Raw genomic sequence first — 19,045 nt, 5'->3', positions numbered from 1 at the left:
AATCGCTGTGTCACACACAGGAAGGTGAGCATATACACCTGTGGGGGCGGCTGGAAGACACCACAGCATGTTTTTTGGTGGCACAGTTTGGAAGATAGGATATGTGAAATTCACCAAATTTTTGGACTAATTTATTTGGGCACTTTTATATCATTGGATATACACGTTTTTGGACTTCATTTATTCACTGTTTGTTATATCCTCTTGTATTTTATTTTGATATTTTAATTGATATGTTGTTTTGTTTGATCACTCACTTGCTGTGTTTCACATAGCACTGTGCACTTTATACTTTAGCACTTAGGGGTAGTTTTACGCATGCACATATATGTGAGGGGAGCTGATTATTTTAAAATCCTTTATACCTACATATTGCGCTATGGAGTTTTTTTCTCTTGCATAAACCATCTCCACTTGAGAACATTGGAAGTCTGCACAGCTGGTTCCTAATGAGCACAGGAGTGGCTCCAAGGCTTTGTTTGACATAGTCTAATCGCTGTGTCACACACAGGAAGGTGAGCATATACACCTGTGGGGGCGGCTGGAAGACACCACAGCATGTTTTTTGGTGGCACAGTTTGGAAGATAGGATATGTGAAATTCACCAAATTTTTGGACTAATTTATTTGGGCACTTTTATATCATTGGATATACACGTTTTTGGACTTCATTTATTCACTGTTTGTTATATCCTCTTGTATTTTATTTTGATATTTTAATGGATATGTTGTTTTGTTTGATCACTCACTTGCTGTGTTTCACATAGCACTGTGCACTTTATACTTTAGCACCTAGGGGTACTGCACTTTGAGTGCAGCGATTTTTTCTAGCGCAGACACATTGTTTTTTTATTTTAGCAAACTTACACTGTTATACAAGTTGTACACTCACTACTTTACATTGTAGCAAAGTGTCATTTCTTCAGTGTTGTCACATGAAAAGATAGAATTAAATATTTACAAAATGTGAGGGGTGTACTCACTTTTGTGAGATACTGTATATTTGAAAATTGAATAGTCCTGTTGTACTGACTGCCTAACTCATTTATTGAGGACCTAAGGATCCTTTTACACAGGCTGTATCCAGTTTTGCTCAGCAGAGGATCTGTTCGATGATCCCCTGCTGAGCGAGGCAGCACATAACAGGTCTGTGTCCGCTCTGCCTATGCAGCACAGACACAGCCTGTTCTAAGGGCAGTTGGATGTAAATGGGCCGCGTGTCCGTGTACACCCGACTGCCTTTCGATCCAGTCCAGCCAGATGGAGGGGAACGGATCCCCTTCCGTTTGTTTTTGCTGGACCGAATCGGATGTAGCCAGGTGTAAACATATGTCATTACATCTGGCTACCCATTTCCAGGTTTTCTAGACGCATAAATTATACATCTAATTTCCAGACTACCTATCACATTTTGGAAGGCCCTGGAGCACCAGGACAGTAGACACTGTAACTGGCGTGGTGGTGCCCACCCAGATGTGTTAGAAAAGCAAAATATTTGCTTTTCTAACACTGAATCGCCTCTCCAACAATCAAGAAGCACGGGTCTGTTACCCGTTTCCCAATTGGCTGAAAGGTCAGGCGATCCTATTGGATGCCTAGGGGAGATGCATGGCGGAAGCCGCCGTGATCTCAGAAGGAAAGAGGATACAGGAGATGCTCCCAGATGCCCGCAGCAGCCTGTCCCCCTGCCCGGGTGGGGGGGCGGTATCGGTTGTTTTCTGCCCCACCCCCTCCCCCCCAAAACTAAAACCCACCAGCTGCCACTGTCCAGCACCCGCTGATTGTCGGCAATGCACAGAGAACTGAGAAATGCCTATGTAAACAAGGCATATCTCAGTTCTGGACAGGAGGGAAGGAACCGATCCTGTGTCTCTGCAAAACAGGGATTAGAATCCTTCTCTTCCCTTAGTAAAAGCAGCACACAGTGTACACAAAAACACAGGTTAGGCACACAGGTAACCCTTTGATCGCCCCTGATGTTAACCCCTTCCCTGCCAGTGTCAGTACAGGGACAGCGCATATTTTTAGCACCTATCACTGTATAAGGCCCCATTCACAATTCAGCGTTTGTAGCTTGACGCTCCAAAACACTGGAGGAGAAAAAAAATTCAATTCTTCTCTATGGAGTTGGTCCAGATCTCCCCTCCATGTCGCCTGAAGCTCAAAAAAGTTCTGGAGCTTTGTCGCTCAATTCAGGCGTTTTTCTGCTTTTTACTTTGGTGACCTTTTGACCTGTACAAAATCGTGGCAAAAACGCACGACTTCTGCCCGAAAACGATTTGCTCCAGTGTGAATGCAGCCTTAGGCCCCTTTCACACTTGGGACTGCAAAGTCGCATGACAAGTCATACCCCATGACTTCCAACGAGTACCATTCATATCTGTGCCACTTCAAAGTAGTCCCTGCACTACTTTGGTCCGACTTTGATGGGAGTTGAGGTTCATAGACCTCAAGTTTACACTGGATTCCCCAAAATCGCGGCCGCGAAATCGCAGTAGTGTGAAAGGGGCCTTAGTGTCTGATTGTCCGCCACAAAAACCACAGTCCCGCTATAAGTCGCTGATCGCCACCATTACTAAAGAATAAATAAAAATTCCATAAATACGTCCCATCGTTTGTAGACGCTTTAAAGCTTGTGAAAACCAATCAATATACGCTTATTAGGATTTTTTTACCAAAAACATGTAGCAGAATACATATTAACCTAAATTCATAAGGAATTTGTTTTCTTTTTTTTTGGATCTTTTGGCCCCTTTCACACATGTGGACCGTATGTCCGTATTTCATCCATCCGTGTTCAGATGAAATACGGACATACATGCATCCCTATGGGATAGCGGGTGTCAGCGGATGTACATCTGCTAACACCCGATGTTGTCCGGCTCCACTCTCGTCCGATTCTGCGGACGGAAGAAAATCCTATTTTTCTATCCATCTGCAGAGCGGATCGGAGGAACACGGACAGACGGTCCGTGTTCCTCCGATCCCCCATAGGGGAGAGCGGAGATCTGACAGGGCGGTCCTTGCACAGTGTGCGGGTCCCGCCCTGTCATCTGCCTGCTCAGCTGGGGAAAGCGGAGCGATCCCCGCTGAGCAGCGGATAAACACGGGGCGGATCAACACGGATCCGTCCCGTGTGAAAGGGGCCTTAATAGCAGAAAGTAAAAAAAAAAATTTTTTTCAAAAATTGTCGGTCTTTTTTGTTGATAGCGCAAAAAATAAAAACTGGAGGGGTGATCAAATACCACCTAAAGAAAGCTCTACTTGTGGGGAAAAATGACAGATTTTATTTGGGTACAGTGTCGCACGACCGCGCAATTGTCAATTAAAGTAACGCAGTGCAGCAAAACCCCCTATGACCAGCCTGTGCCCATTATGGGAACACTGAGCCATGTACCATGGTGCAGTATGAAGGATAGTGAGCCCAGACCCGCTCCCCGCCTGACGTCACAGGACGAATAAATCCCCCACACAGGTGCTATAAATACGGAGCTCCTCCCCTCCCTCTCATTACCGGTTCAGTCTCACGGGGGGCTCCCAGGTATTACACAGGACGTAGAATTCCGGCAGTCCCTCCATGTCCTCCGTATAGTTCCGCCTCTCCGTGTCCGAAAACAGCTTCCCGCCAGATTATCCTGTGCAACTCCAAAAACACCCGCCACATACAAACCCCGCCCACATCGTTCCATGCCGTTCTTGTTTCCGCCCACCTGGCCTATCAGCATCCGTAGAGCTCTCTCTTAGGCACGCCCCTTGTTTGTAGTGTGGGGAATGGAGAGCGGCGGTTGGCTGTCTGCTTTGTCAGCTGATCGCTGTGTGATTTCCTGACAGTGGAATGGTAAAGGACGGAGCGTGTGTGCTGACTGTCAGAGGGATGGGAATGGTGCAAATCGCAATCACAGCCGACATCTCCTTCACAATGATCACCAGCATGCAGCTCTGTGTGCTGTCCTGATATCATCTAACATTCCTTTTGTTTTTATTATTGCAGCTCTCACCGAAGGTACAATTAACCACTTCAGACCCGGAAGATTTGACTGCTCAATGACCAGGCCATTTTTTGCGATGCGGCACTGCGTCCCGTTAAATGACAATTGTGCAGTCATGTGACGCTGTACCCAAACAAAATTGACGTCCTTTTTTTCCCACAAATAGAGCTTTCTTTTGGTGGTATTTGATCGCCTCTGCGGTTTTTATTTTTTGTGCTATAAACAAAAAAAGCAACAATTTTGAAAAAAACTATTTTGTACTTTTTTGCTATAATAAATATCCCCATTTTTTTTTTTTTTTAAAAAAAAAGCTAATTTTTTTTCTCCGTTTAGGTCAATATGTATTCTACATATTTTTGGTAATAAAAATCGAAATAAGCATATATTGATTGGTTTGCGCAAAAGTTATAGTGTCTACAAGATAGGAGATCGATTTATAGCTTTTTTATTATATATATATATTTTTTTTTTTTATCGGGACTGCGACATTATGGCGGACACTTTTGACACATTTTCAGGACCAATGGCATTTATACAGCGATCAGTGCTATAAAAATGTCACTGTCAGGGAAGGGGTTAACACTAGGGGGCGATCAAGGGGTTAACTGTGTTCCCTAGTTAGTGTTTCTAACTGTAGGGGGAGGGGACTGACCTAGAGGAAATGACAGATCGTGGTTCCTAGCTATTAGCAACTCACGATCTCTCTCTCCTCACAGAACAGAAATTTGTGTGTTTACACACACACGTCCCTGTTCTGCCTCTCGTGCCCGCAATCGCTCGTGGCCGGCGGTCATCGTGACCGTCAGCCACGAGCATCGACACCCCCGCTGTGCAGCGCCTGCTATCCCGCTTAAAGAAGCCGACTTATAGCTACGGCAACTCGCGGGATCATGCCGCCGTATAATGACGACGGCTGGTCGGCAAGGCAAAACTTTTTTTATTCGTTTTGGAGGGGAGATGGGTTAGAACTACTGTCATGTTTTTTTTAAATCAGGTCTCCTTTTATTCATTTTATATTCAAACAATACAAAACACACATACAACCCATGTACATATTGGTAATCCCAACAATCGTATATTTCAATAATTACTTTCCGACCAGCCACCGTCATTGTACTGCGGCGGGTTGGCTTGTTCCCGCGAATCACCGTCATTGTACGTCGGCTCGGGATCTCTATTTGGCCAGCGGGGGAGCCAATCAGCAGATGGGGCGGACTCGATGTCCCCTGGCCACCTGCGATCGTTCCACGCAGTGACAGAACGGGGATCTGCCTGTGTAAGCAAGGCAAATCTCCATTCCGACAGGGGAGATCACACAGATCGATCCTGTGTTTCTGCTATGCAGGAAAGCAGATCTGTGTGTTTCCCCAGGCAGCCCATCCAGTTAGAAAACACCTGCAGGGAACACATTTAACCCTTTGATCGCCCCTGATGTTAACCCCTACCCTGCCAGTGTCATTAGTACAATGTCAGTGCATATTTTAAGCACTGATTACTGTAATAATGTCACTGGTTCCCAAAAAAGTGTTAAAAATGTCAGGTGTCTGATCTTTCCTCCGCAATGTCACAGTCCCGCTAAAAATTGCAGATTGCCGTCATTACTAGTAAAAAAAAAAAAAATGTCATAAAGCTATTCCCTATTTTGTAGATGCTATAACTTTTGCGCAAACCAATCAATATGCGCTTATTACAATTTTTTTTTAACAAAAATATGTAGAAGAATATATATCAGCCTAAACTGAGGAAGAAGTTTGTTTTTTTATAGTTAGTTAGTTTTGGGGGTATATTTTTATAGCAAAAAGTAATAAAATTGCTTTTTTTTCAAAATTGTCACTCTTTTTTTTGTTTATAGCGCAAAAAATAAAAACCGCAGACATGATCAAATACCACCAATAGAAAGCTCTATTTGTGGGAAAAAAAGACATACATTTTGTTTGGGTGCAACGTCGCACGACCGCTCAATTGTTAGTTAAAGCGACACAGTGCTGTATCGTTAAAAATGGCCTGGTCATTAAGGGGTAAATCCTTCCGGTCCTTAAGTGGTTAAATAAACTAAACAACATAAAAACTGTCAGTTTTTGAGATCAACAGGTAAATATGGATGAATGGATGCACACTCTGGAAGGACGCCAAAATCTTTATTGTAGTGATCCACAAATATAAAAGCATACACAGCACAGCGAGCACCAGGAGATAGAAATGTTAACGCGTTTCACGCAGATAACCGCTCAATCATAACACCACCACTTAATTATATGATTAGGCGCTGTTATCTGCGTGAAACGCGTTAACATTTTTGTCTCTTGGTGCTAGCTGTAAATGCTTTTATTTGTGGATCACTACTATAAAGAGTTTGGCAACAGAGTATGCAGCCATTCATCCATTTTTACCTGTTCATCTCGGAGGTGAGCCGGGCAGGCACATCTGCATTGAAGGCAACACTAGACATGCAGCACTCACACCTCGATCTGTGTTTCCTCATCATTTGACCTGTCAGTTTTTATTGCTGTCTGTGTCCCCCTGTTCACATCGGGATGATTTGACATGTCAAATCTCATGCCAAATCGAAGCCTATTGCAGGCAACGGCACCGTCCGATTCCCAAAAGTAGTTCCTGCACTACTTTTGGAGGCGATTTCAAAAGACATCTATGTGCATGAACCCACACAGATGTCTTTCAAATCACCCCTAAACTCAGCTGAACTTGCATGATTTCAAACCCGCCCTGAGCCTAGGTTCACATTGGAGCGATTTGTCATGCTATTTGAGAGATCAAATCGCATGACAAGTCACAGCCTATTGGCGACAACGGCACTGTTCCAATCGGTGTGACACCAATTGGCACCGATTTGCAAGAGTAGTTCCTGCACTACTTTTGCCGATTTCTGATGCGACTTCAATAGACATCTGTGTATGAAGCCACAGAGATGTCTATCAAGTAGCACCTGAAATCCTGCTGACCTTGCTATTTTGAAGTAGCGCGATTTCAAAGTAGCATTAATGTGAACCAGAACTTAGTGTGAACAAGGGCTAAGGGAGCCCTTGTTTGGAGCAGAGGAACGCTGTAGAGACACCCCGGCTGGGCCTTTTGATGGGGTTTCATTCCTTTGTTATCCTGAATCTACCTCTGGCTATTCTGTTTGGAGCTGTATGCCCTTTCTCTGTTTGGAAACTCCAATGCTATGAACGTAATCTTTTTCATCATGTATATCTGTAAGATGATGCTACAATCTCTTTTGAGCATTATACGGATATTGACTTAAGAATTGATTTCATCTTCTTTGGTGCCCACCCTGCGATCCCCATTGTTGGACTTGATGCTCCCCTCTCTGCTCTCCTTTTCTGAACAAACAGGACTCTGATCAATTTGTTTATCATATACATGATGGCCAATATATTGCCTTACAGTTCCTGAAGAAGCAATTAGCGAAACATGTTGAGCCAACAGGCATTTATATAGCTTTATCAAGCTCTTTATGCACTGTATTGTTTGTTATCATGTTGTGATAATTTTATATATTTTTGTTTGGTTTAGAGAGTCAACATTTGTTTACTCCTTTTTAAAATTTTCGATTAATAAAATGTCCACTCCTGAAAAATGCATTGTGTGTGTGTGTGTAGCGCACTCCTGAACCCTGCATTGTGTGCGTAGCGCACTCCTGAACCCTGCATTGTGTGCGTAGCGCACTCCTGAACCCTGCATTGTGTGTGTAGCGCACTCCTGAACCCTGCATTGTGTGTGTAGCGCACTCCTGAACCATGCATTGTGTGTGTAGTGCACACCATAACCCTGCACTTTGTATGTAGCACAAGCCTGAATCCTGCACTTTGCACATTTCTGTAAATAGCGCACCCCTCAGTTCTGCACTCTTAACATGGCACACTTCATACATTGCCCATACTCCCCTTATGCTCGCTGCACACTCCATGCATTGCCCATACACCCCCTATGCTTGCTGCACACTCCATGCATTGCCTATACACCCCCTATACTCACAGCACGCTCCAAGCATTCCCCATACACCCCCTATACTCGCAGCACACTCCATGCATTCCCCATACACCCCCTATGCTCGCAGCACACTCCATGCATTTCACATACACCCCCTATACTCACAGTACACCCCATACACCCCCTACACTCGCTGCACACTCCATGCATTTCCCACACACTCCCTATACTCACAGCACACTCCATGCATTCCCCACACACCCCCTATGCTCGCTGCATATTCCATGCATTCCCCACACACCCCCTATGCTCGCTGCACACTCCATGCATTCCCCATACACCCCCTATGCTCACTGCACACTCCATGCATTCCCCACACACCCCCTATGCTCGCTGCACACTCCATGCATTCCCCACACACCCCCTATGCTCACAGCACACTCCATGCATTCCCCACACCCCCTATGCTCGCTGCACACTCCATGCATTTCCCATACACTTATACTCGCTGCACACTTCAAAAAATGATTATCAATGCCAGAGCAAGAAGAGCTGAAATGACCCCTCAGCTCTCAAGTGCCCACATGAGTCTTTTTTTTTTTTTCTGTACTTTGCTTCAGGGAGGGGAGAACCATCTTCTGCAGCAGCCTGGACAGTCACAGCTTCTAGGTTTAGGGCAGGCAGTGAAGGAAACAGAGTAAAGCATTCCCTATATACTGTATGTTCTGTATATTTAAACATCGGGAGGCTGTTACAAAATACTCAGGGACAGTGTCACCGAGTATTCTTTTCTCCCCGAAGAAATTATGTTTACTATAGAGCCCAGGTCGACAACCCGTGGACCACGATCTACCAGTCGATCACATTGAGGTGATTGGTAGATTGGTCCTGGGCTTGCCGACCTTCTGTCACTGATTGTGGATGAAGGCAACGGCCGGTGTCTTGCCGAGAATGTTCCCTCGGCGGATAAGTTCCCCCCTGTACTGCGCAGGCGCAGCGCCTGCGCAGTACATACTACTCTCAGCCGCCGGAGATAGCCAAAGCTCAAATGCTTCAATCAGCTGTACACGGCGCCTGCGCTCTGGGTCCAGGTCCCTTCCCCACCATCCAAGTGAACCTAGAGGGGGAATCTAAAAGTGCCAAGCGCAGCGAGGCCGTGCCCGAAGCGTGGCGAGCGAAGCGAGCCCGCAAGGGGCCCTCTTACAGGCGCCGTGTACAGCTGATTTTCAGCTGTTCTGCTTCGGCTATTTCCGCCGATACCTACTGCGCAGGCGCAGTAGAGGGGGGAACTTATACGCCGAGCGGAACTTTCTCGGCAGAACACCGGCCACAAAACAAGAGAAGCAGGGCAGGAGGGAGCAGACGGCCGCGGGGGCATCAAGCCTGCCTCATGAGCCAATGCCATGTCCATAGTTCTGGCTGCAATGTCAGGTGGAGTGATACCAAAAGCACTCCGCCTCTCATTCTTGGTAGCGGGATCCACAGCAGCTGGAAGTTCTGGTCAGTGGGCATAATGGGGCACAGTAAAAGCTATGTGGGCACAATTGCAGCTATATAGGCACAATATCATAAAGATCCTATAGAGCCCATACAGATGCACAATGTCAGCCATATGGGCACAACATGGCATATGTACACCTCTCTCCAGTGCTCCTGCGATTGCTGGATGAATGTGAGGCGTGACGCGCATGCCGCCTGCCATGAGGTACTCCAATTTACATCCTATTTACGGTCATTCGCCAAATTAATTGGGAACGGCACAGTCTAACTGAAGCAATGGCATGTACGTGCCGTTGCTTCAGTTTTCTTAAGTGCGATGACGTCGGCACATGCAAATACAGGGGATATCTCCTAAACCATGCAGGTTTAGGAGATATCCAGTCTAGCTACAGGTAAGCCTAATTATAGGCGTGCCTGTAGTAAAAAGTGGTTGTAAAGGGTTTAGAACCACTTTAAGCTCCAAGGGTTTATTTAGTTTTAGCGCTACACATTTCCCCTTTCATGTGTAAACCTTTGGCTGCTGCCACTGCAGCTAAAGGGGGTAGAGATTGGGAAAGGTAAAAGTGTGACTCAACCACAGGGTTTTACCAACCCCAATCTCACGTGTAAACAAGCCCTAAGGGTACCACCGCCAAATGCAGCTAAGGGCTGTTTTACAAGTGGAACAGACACCACTGTTCCTCTAAAAAGTGATCTAAGCATGTTTGACAGGTTGTGAAAAGGCAGATTTAAAGCTATAACTGCCGTGCAATGCATGCAATTGCCTAACCGCTAGTGTGAATGAGTCCTAACATTGCTGGTGTGATGTCACAGTATATCTCACTATATGCAAAGTGAGCTTTCCCTCTGAACACTCTCCCTCATGTTACCATAAAAAAAAAAAAAATTCTAACCTGATAAATATATATGCCACCAATCAATGTAAGGGTTTATATACATTTGAGGAGAAGGTGGTAGGTTTTCTTCAACTACAGTGGAGATCAGTGAGGTCACAACCCGACTTTGCTCACTGGCAGGGGTGCCTGGATCATAAGGCTGGCTGAACAGTATTAAAAATTATTTGGCAGCTCTTTGTATTTTTATGTATATAATTGCGGGCCTGGCTGCTATGAGTTATTGTGGGAAAAATCCTTGATGCAGGTAATGCTGTAGGAAGATTAACTATCTGAGGTCCGTTTGGTGGTATGCTGATTGCCCGTGGGACATGACCATGCATTGTTGGGCCTGCTATCTAAGGCCTTAACCTCTGGTAAGCAGGCTGAGCTCTCACCCTGGGATGGTGATGGTGCCTGGAAGTAACTGCTAATAGCTGGCAGAGGATTCACTCTGCTTGCAGAAAATTCTAATGAACTTTGTTGATGTGAAATTCTAATAGAGGTCACTTGTGTTGCACATTGCACTTTCTATGTATGCACAGATTACACTTTTATTGTTTTTATCACATATTTAATTTATATATTATTTATTGATATTTTTTATTCTTTTACTTCTTTCTTTGAATTATTGTGGTGTACATTGTGGTGATAATTAGCTTTAGCACATTTTGTAGTTTTTTTGGGTATGGGACAATATGCCTGACTGCATGGCCTGTTTTCAATGTGTGACTGAATTTTTAGATGGTTCTCTGGCTTCTTTGTGGCTGTTGACCGTTTACACTTAACTACCCCACTGACTGAGGTTATTGCTGGCCCTGACATATGCTGGGGGCTATAATTGTTGGCCTCAATGGAACTTATTTTACTTCACAATCTCTTCAATGTACCTCCAGGCCCTTTTTAGCCTATACAAAGAGGAAAAGGTGGAACAATACAAGCTATTGATCAGGAAGAATCACTCACATTGGCCACACCCATTTTAGCCACACCCACCTTTTGACCACACACACATGCAAAAATTGCATGCCACATCAGCTCCCTCGCTTTTTCTTCCAGCACTGGCACGGCACCCCCAAAAAGCCGCCCCTGTCTGTAAGGTGAACTTACACTGGGCCCCCTTCCCCGATCCCACTGTATCGGAGTCCTGTCAGACAACAGGTCACCGCTTCACCAGTCCAGTGATTTGAAATCCTCCTGAATTTCTCTCCTCTCGCGCTGACAGGATGGGCTTGACAGAGTCTGACTCTGACTCTAGACCATCCATGTGAAGGTGCTGACCAATTAGAATGCCTCCTATCCATGCGGAGGTACGGATAGGAGATTAAGCATTCATTTCAAATCCCCAGACCGGTGAAGCGGCGTTCCGGTGTCTGACAGCAGGGGATAGCAGGACTCTGGTATAGCGGGATCGGAGGAGGATGGGGAGGAGGTCCAGTGTAAGTTCCCCTTACAGGTTTTCTGTAAAGCTGAAAAAAAAGAGCTGGATGCATTCCTAAATGCACAAAATACTGAATACTAATATTTAGAAGTAATAACACCAGGGGTAAGTGATCCAGGGAATATCCGATTGCCTCCTGTGGGATCAGGAAATAAATCCCCCCCCCCCACTGGAACAAAGTGGATCATGCTTTATTGTTTTTTTTTGCCTTCCTCTGGATCAACTGTGGGTATAGGATAGTGTATATGGAGGTTTTCTATTTCTTTTTTTTTTCTAATTGGTTGAGCTAAATGGACTAGTGTCTTTTTTCAACCTGATCATGTAAGACTAGTTCTGGTGTATCCTTGACTTGATGGGCAGACAGACGGTGCTCACAAGGGGCTCCTGTTAGCCATTCACCTTCATACAAAGATAATAGAGCTGCACACATCTTCAGGCTCATGTAATTATCAATCATGGTAAAAGAGCTACATGATCAGTCTCAAAGCCAGAGGCGTCGTTAGGGGGTGGCTATTGGGGCTACAGCCCCGAGCCTGGGGCCAATAGCCCCGTGTCTCTTGTCTGGTCCAGAATGCAGGGGACGAATGCAGGGAACAGGGGCGGACTGAGCCGTGGTAGCGCTGGCTCCGGCTCCAGCTCCGCCCCCGCCTGACTCTACGCTTGGTCACTGGTTGCTATAGCCGCCTAGCGGCTAGCAACCAGTGACATCACTGCCCACTGTGCCCACACTGCCCAGCATTCAAAGCTGAGGAGGATTGCACTTCCTCCTCCTCCGCGCTAGTGCTCGTGGGGCCTGGCCTGCGAGTTCTGGACTGGATTGTCCCGCCTCTGGTCCGGTGGCGGCGTGGAGTGCAGAGCAGCAGTTAGGGGGATAGGGGGATACCTCGGCAGCCGGGAAGAGCCCAGGAGGAAGAGAGAGAGAAGCCACCGCCACCCTGAGCAGCATCCCCAGCGCCTGCACTCCTCCAATCTCAGTCTTCTCCCAGCTCGCTGTGAGTGGAACAGGAAGAAGACTCCAGAAGGCGGGAATTACAAAGGGACCTGCCGTGCCACATCGATCCCCGCTCGGGTGGGCGGCTCTCCTCCTCTCCTCTGGCTGCCTCGCACACCAGCACCACGGCTGAGCTGCTGCTGCAGGATCTGGACACATGAAGTCTGTCTCCTCCTGGTCAGGTAGGTCAGTCAATGTGTGTATGTCAGGTACCAGGTCAGTGTATGTCTGTCAGGTAGGTCATGTAGGTCAGTGTGTGTCAGGTAGGTCAGTGTAGGTCAGTGTATATCAGGTAGGTCAGTGTAGATCAGTGTGTGTCAGGTAGGTCAGTGTGTGTAGGTCAGTGTGTGTAGGTCAGTGTAGATCAGTGTGTGTAGGTCAGTGTAGATCAGTGTGTGTCAGGTAGGTCAGTGTGTGTAGGTCAGTGTAGGTAGGTCAGTGTATGTCATGTAGGTCAGTCAGATAGGTCAGTGTATGTCAAATAGGTAGATCAGGTAGGTCAGTGTGTGTAGGTCAGTGTAGATCAGTGTGTGTAGGTCAGTGTAGATCAGTGTGTGTCAGGTAGGTCAGTGTGTGTAAGTCAGTGTGTGTAGATCAGTGTGTGTCAGGTAGGTCAGTGTAGGTAGGTCAGTGTATGTAGGTCAGTGTATGTCAGGTAGATCAGTGTGTGTAGGTCAGTGTATGTAGGTCAGTGTGTGTCAGGTAGGTCAGTGTATGTCAGGTAGGTCAGTGTGTGTAGGTCAGTGTATGTCAGGTAGGTCAGTGTGTGTAGGTCAGTGTGTGTCAGGTAGGTCAGTGTGTGTAGGTCAGTGTGTGTCAGGTAGGTCAGTGTGTGTCAGGTAGGTCAGTGTATGTAGGTCAGTGTATGTCAGGTAGGTCAGTGTATGTAGGTCAGTGTGTGTCAGGTAGGTAGGTCAGTTTAGTGGTCAGCATTATGGGCACTGGTAAGCCAAGCAGCAACCAGCAAGTGAGCTTACCCCCTGCCATACAACCCCACCACCCAGCCAAAAAACCCAGCACCACTAGAGACACCCCCCGTGCTGGCCTTGGACTTAGGGCTGAAGCCCCTGGTCTTTTTGCCACCTAGCAACGCCCCTGCTCAAAGCTAATGTGTTTCTCTGCCTCAAAGATGCTCCCTGGGAAGGAAACATCCCCAGTCCTTCCAATGAGATCTCAGCTTAAAAAAAGAAAAATACTTACTGTAATTTTTCCATTTCTGGCGTCAATGTATGGCAGCATACATGTGGTAGTTTGCTACCACGTTGGTGCCAGGAAAATGGAAATGTGTATCAAAAACCGTAGTTTTTCTTTCCTGGAGCCAACCCATGACAGCATACTACCATGCGTGCTGCTATGTTCTATGAGAAAAAAAATGTGCAAAAACTTACTATGAGGTGCTAATGAATTGTGAATGGCTCACACCTTTCACACTCTCATCAACATGTGAACAAAACTTATATAGACTCCAATACTGGTGCCGCACTCGCACTCCACACTGTACCTAAACAATGTAGTGCTCAGATACTACATAAATTCCTTCACTAGTGTCCACATCAAAATTATAATGTATACAAACATGATAGTAATAAAGAGACTACTCAATCACAAAAATGTTAATGACCTTTAGTGTCACCCCCAGTAACACTCTCTATATCAGTGATGGCGAACCTTGGCACTCCAGATGTTTTGGAACTACATTTCCCATGATGCTCAACTATACTGCAGAGTGCATGAGCATCATGGGAAATGTAGTTCCAAAACATCAGGGGTGCCAAGGTTCGCCATCACTGCTCTATATAGTGCAATCCACTCTGTTCTTTGTGACAATCCACTGTTATCCAAAGTGCTTCATGTAGTGCTCAAAAACCTCCACAGGCTGTGCTCACACCTGGAATCATTGATTATATGCTCTGATGTGTTCAAAGCATTTAGAATTTAAATTCTTTTTCTAATTCAGATAATTAGTTTCGCTATTTATTTTGGGATTTGAAATTCGTTACTGTTGTGATTCGGAAATTCAGATACATCCAAATCTCTGAAATAATGGAAATTTTGTCAGAATTTATATTCATAACTAATCACGAATCACACATGTCTATTTGTTACTGCTACAGTAATATACTTGAAACAGACTTGAAAGTCCTTATGACACTTACCCAATTTGGTTAACGATAGTGGGTTTGTGGTGTAAGGGGGACAGGCTTTGCTGCTAGTAGAAGTGGTAAACATGCACAAGGCAGAGACTGAGCAGACTTGTCCTGAATTTTATTCTGCAATGCAGCAAACAAACCCTTGTTCTGTCGCACTCAACTCTTTTGAGATTCGGCGCCGGGTCTCTTATCTGGCATATTACCGCGGGCACTTCTGGGTTTTATCTGGTGCTTTGCAGCAAATGAGTAGACAGCTCTCTTGATTGCAGCGGCTTTAAATTGCAAAGCGACACATGGGTTAGCATTCAAGCACTGCATTACTACACCTAAGCCAAGCACCCTATACTGCTAAAGTCTTGCCTTCGTCCTCCTGCCCCCAGTGTATACCATGGATACAGCTTCAGTCTCCTCTGTGCCTCCTGAGTCCCAGTGTTCTTCAGACTCCCAGAGCATCCTCAATGCCTGCCATCAAACCTCAGTGTGTTTCTGCCATGCATCATCAGTTGTCAGTGTCCACAGTATAGCTGCCCCTCCATTGCACCCCTGTACAACCTATGACTCTAGCGCACCCTGTGTCGCTTAGTGATTCCAGGATGCTCCTGTTACTCCAAATGTACTCCAGAGCATCCTGTGATATATATAGTGATTCCTAATGCACCTCTGAGCACCCCTGTGACTCCAACATATCCTGTGTCATCTAGTGACTCCTATGTGATCCCATGATTTCAAGTGCAACCCAAAGGCATCCTGTGTCATCAACTGACTCAAGTGGTCCCCTGTGCACCTATGTGACTCCAAGTGAACCCCGGAGCATCCTGTGCCATCTAATGACTCCAGTGCACCCCCATGACACCTAAGTCTTCATACAGCCTCCAATATGCTTATGCGTCTGAACGGTCCTTTTATTAGTGGATATAGACCTCAGTCGCTCAGGCCATGAATCCAATCAATAAACCTCAGTCACCTACCAATTTGAATTAACGTGTGTCTCAAACAGTCCATGCTCGGGATAACAGACAAGTCAAGGTGACATGACATTTCTACATTTACTCAGCTCTCAGTCACCAAACCTCTTGCCAATTATGTCCTGATAAACTTAATCTATGATGTGCTTACAATTTAACTTGCATCAAAGAAGAATACTAGGGATGGTCACTATGAGTACCTAATAGTTACATACATAGTAGGTGAGGTTGAAAAAAGACACCATCAAGTCCAACCTATGTGTGATTATGTGTAAGTATTACATTGTATATCCCTGTATGTTGTGGTCATTCAGGCGCTCATCTAATAGTTTCTTGAAGCTATCGATGCCCCCCACTGAGACCGCTGCCTGAGGAAGGGAATTCCACATCTTTGCCACTCTAGTAAAGAACCCTCTACGTAGTTTAAGGTTAAACCTCTTTTCTTCTAATTTTAATGAGTGGCTACGAGTCTTGTTAAACTCTCTTCTGCGAAAAAGTTTTATTCCTATTGTGGGGTCACCAGTACGGTATTCTCTCCAGAGAGAATAAGTTCAGTGCTCGCAACCTTTTCTCATAACTAAGATCCTCCAGACCCTTTATTAGCTTTGTTGACCTTTGTACTCGCTCCATTTCCAGTACATCCTTCCTGAGGACTGGTGCCCAGAACTGGACAGCATACATAGGTGTGGCCGGACCAGAGTCTTGTAGAGCGGGAGGATTATCGTTTTACCTCTGGAGTTGATCCCCTTTTTAATGCATGCCAATATTCTGTTTGCTTTGTTAGCAGCAGCTTGGCATTGCATGCCATTGCTGAGCCTATCATCTACTAGGACCCCCAGGTTCTTTTCCATCCTAGATTCCCCCAGAGGTTCTCCCCCCCAGTGCATAGATTGCATTCATATTTTTGCCACCCAAATGCATTATTTTACATTTTTCTACATTGAACCTCATTTGCCATGTAGTTGCCCACACCAATAATTTGTTCAGATCTTTTTGCAAGGTTTCCACATCCTGCGGAGAAGTTATTGCCCTGCTTAGCTTAGTATCATCTGCAAATACAGAGATTGAACTGTTTATCCCATCCTCCAGGTCGTTTATGAACAAATTAAATAGGATTGGTCCCAGCACAGAACCCTGGGGGACCCCACTACCCACCCCTGACCATTCTGAGTACTCCCCATTTATCACCTATGGTCCATGTCAACGGACCTTATTTTGTACAGTAAACGTTTATGGGGAACTGTGTCAAATGCTTTTGCAAAATCCAGATACACCACGTCTACGGGGCCTTCCTTTATCTAGCTGGCAACTCACCTCCTCATAGAAGGTTAGTAGATTGGTTTGGCAAGAACGAGTCTTCATGAATCCATGCTGATTACTGCTAATGATACCGTTCTCATTACTAAAAATCTTGTATATAATCCCTTATCATCCCCTCCAAGAGTTTACATACTATTGATGTTAGGCTAACTGGTCTGTAATTCCCAGGGATGTATTTTGGGCCCTTTTTAAATATTGGTGCTACATTGGCTTTTCTCCAATCAGCTGGTACCATTTCAGTCAGTAGACTGTCTGTGAAAATTAGGAACAACGGTCTGGCAATCACTTGACTGAGTTCCCTTAGTACCCTCGGATGCAAGCCATCTGGTCCCGGTGATTTATTAATGTTAAGTTTTTCAAGTCTAATTTTAATTCTGTCCTCTGTTAACCATGGAGGTGCTTCCTGTGATGTGTCATGAGGATAAACACTGCAGTTTTGGTTACTGAAGCCCCCCGATTCCCTCGTGAAGACTGAGTAGAAGAATAAATTCAATACCTTCGCCATCTCCCCATCCTTTTGTAACCAGATGTCCTTCCTCATTCTTTATGAGGCCAATATGGTCTGTCCTCCCTTTTTTACTGTTTACATACTTAAAGAATTTCTTGGGATTTTTTTTGCTCTCCTCCGCTATGTGTCTTTCATGTTCTATCTTAGCCGTCCTAATTGCACCCGTACATTTCTTGTTACATTCTTTATAAAGTCTGAATGCTGATGATAAACCCTCAACCTTGAATTTTTTTAAGGCCTTCTCCTTCGCTTTTATATGCATTTTTACATTGGAGTTAAGCCATCCAGGACTTTTGTTCGCTCTTTTAAATTTATTACCCAATGGGATGCATTGGCTAATGCCCTTATTTAATATGCTCTTAAAGCAAACCCATCTCTCCTCCGTGTTCTTTGTTCCTAATATTTTATCCCAATTTATGCCTTTTAGCAAGGTTTGTAGTTTAGGGAAGTTGGCTCTTTTGAAATTCAGTGTATTTGTATTCCCTTTATGTTTCCTAATTATAATGCCCGTTGGCATCAATAATGGCCCTGCAGTCTTCCAGCACTTTGTTAACGAAATTGTCACATATTTTGGTCGAAGTCAATTTGAAGAGAGAGATCAGCTTTACTTAATCTTACTCACTGGAGGCAGTAACAGATTGTAGCAGGATAAGGAGTGGTATAGGTGCCTGTGGTGGCGTCCAAACATAGTGGTTGGTCAGAAAACAGTTGGTCTTGAGTCTGCTGAAATGCTGAAGATGCTAGGACTAGATCAAGCGCAAAAAGCTGAAGTAGGTAAGGCTCTGGATTCTACGGATGCAGGTCATAGTCAGGACAAGCAGTGGTCAACAACAGACAAGCAGCAGAAGTACTGATTCAGTAGACAGTAGCAGGATCAAAGTCCAGGTCAAGGTCAATACCAGACTGGTAGCAGAGCTACCAATCCTCCATATCAGACTCAATCCTTTGTTCCCCTAACCATGTGTAAGTAAGAAACCTAGGTGACACATAAATACTGCCCCCAATCCTACCAGCCATTGGCTCCCACTGGTTAACGTACCAGATCTCTGACAATAAAACTTTACATTTATTATTTATATTTAAAAATGATCAGAACCCAATAGTAAAACTCCATTGCTGATAGTTTCTGCTGTTTTCACAGTTTTTTTTTCTCATAGAAAAACCTTGAAGCTTTACAACTACTTTAATTTTTTTTTAACATTTTCCAAAAACTTGGGGCAGAAAAAGGAAATCTTCAAAAGATTCTTTATGCCTCTTAGAAAATACCTTGGGGTGTCTGTTTTCTAAAACACAATCATTTTGTGGATGTTTCTACTGTCCTGGCACTCCAGGGCCTTCAAATATGTGATAGGTAGTCAT

The 19,045-nt window shown here is 45.1% G+C and overlaps 1 protein-coding gene across 1 annotated transcript in view; it reads right to left on the bottom strand.

Annotated features, from left to right (window-relative positions):
* Positions 1 to 3,708, bottom strand: part of LOC141112515 (kelch domain-containing protein 1-like) — a 49,802-nt gene extending 46,094 nt beyond the window's left edge. The window contains exon 1 of the mRNA XM_073605413.1: positions 3,514 to 3,708. Within this exon, the coding sequence (XP_073461514.1) occupies positions 3,514 to 3,578 (65 nt within the window). The 5' untranslated portion in view covers positions 3,579 to 3,708. The remainder of the gene's footprint in view (positions 1 to 3,513) is intronic.
* Positions 3,709 to 19,045: the final 15,337 nt, after the last annotated feature.

Source organism: Aquarana catesbeiana, linkage group LG11 (genome assembly GCF_042186555.1).
Source record: "Aquarana catesbeiana isolate 2022-GZ linkage group LG11, ASM4218655v1, whole genome shotgun sequence".
NCBI lineage: Eukaryota > Metazoa > Chordata > Amphibia > Anura > Ranidae > Aquarana > Aquarana catesbeiana.
The sequence above is the reverse complement of the archived record's forward strand: the minus strand, read 5'-3'. Positions and strand labels throughout refer to the sequence as shown.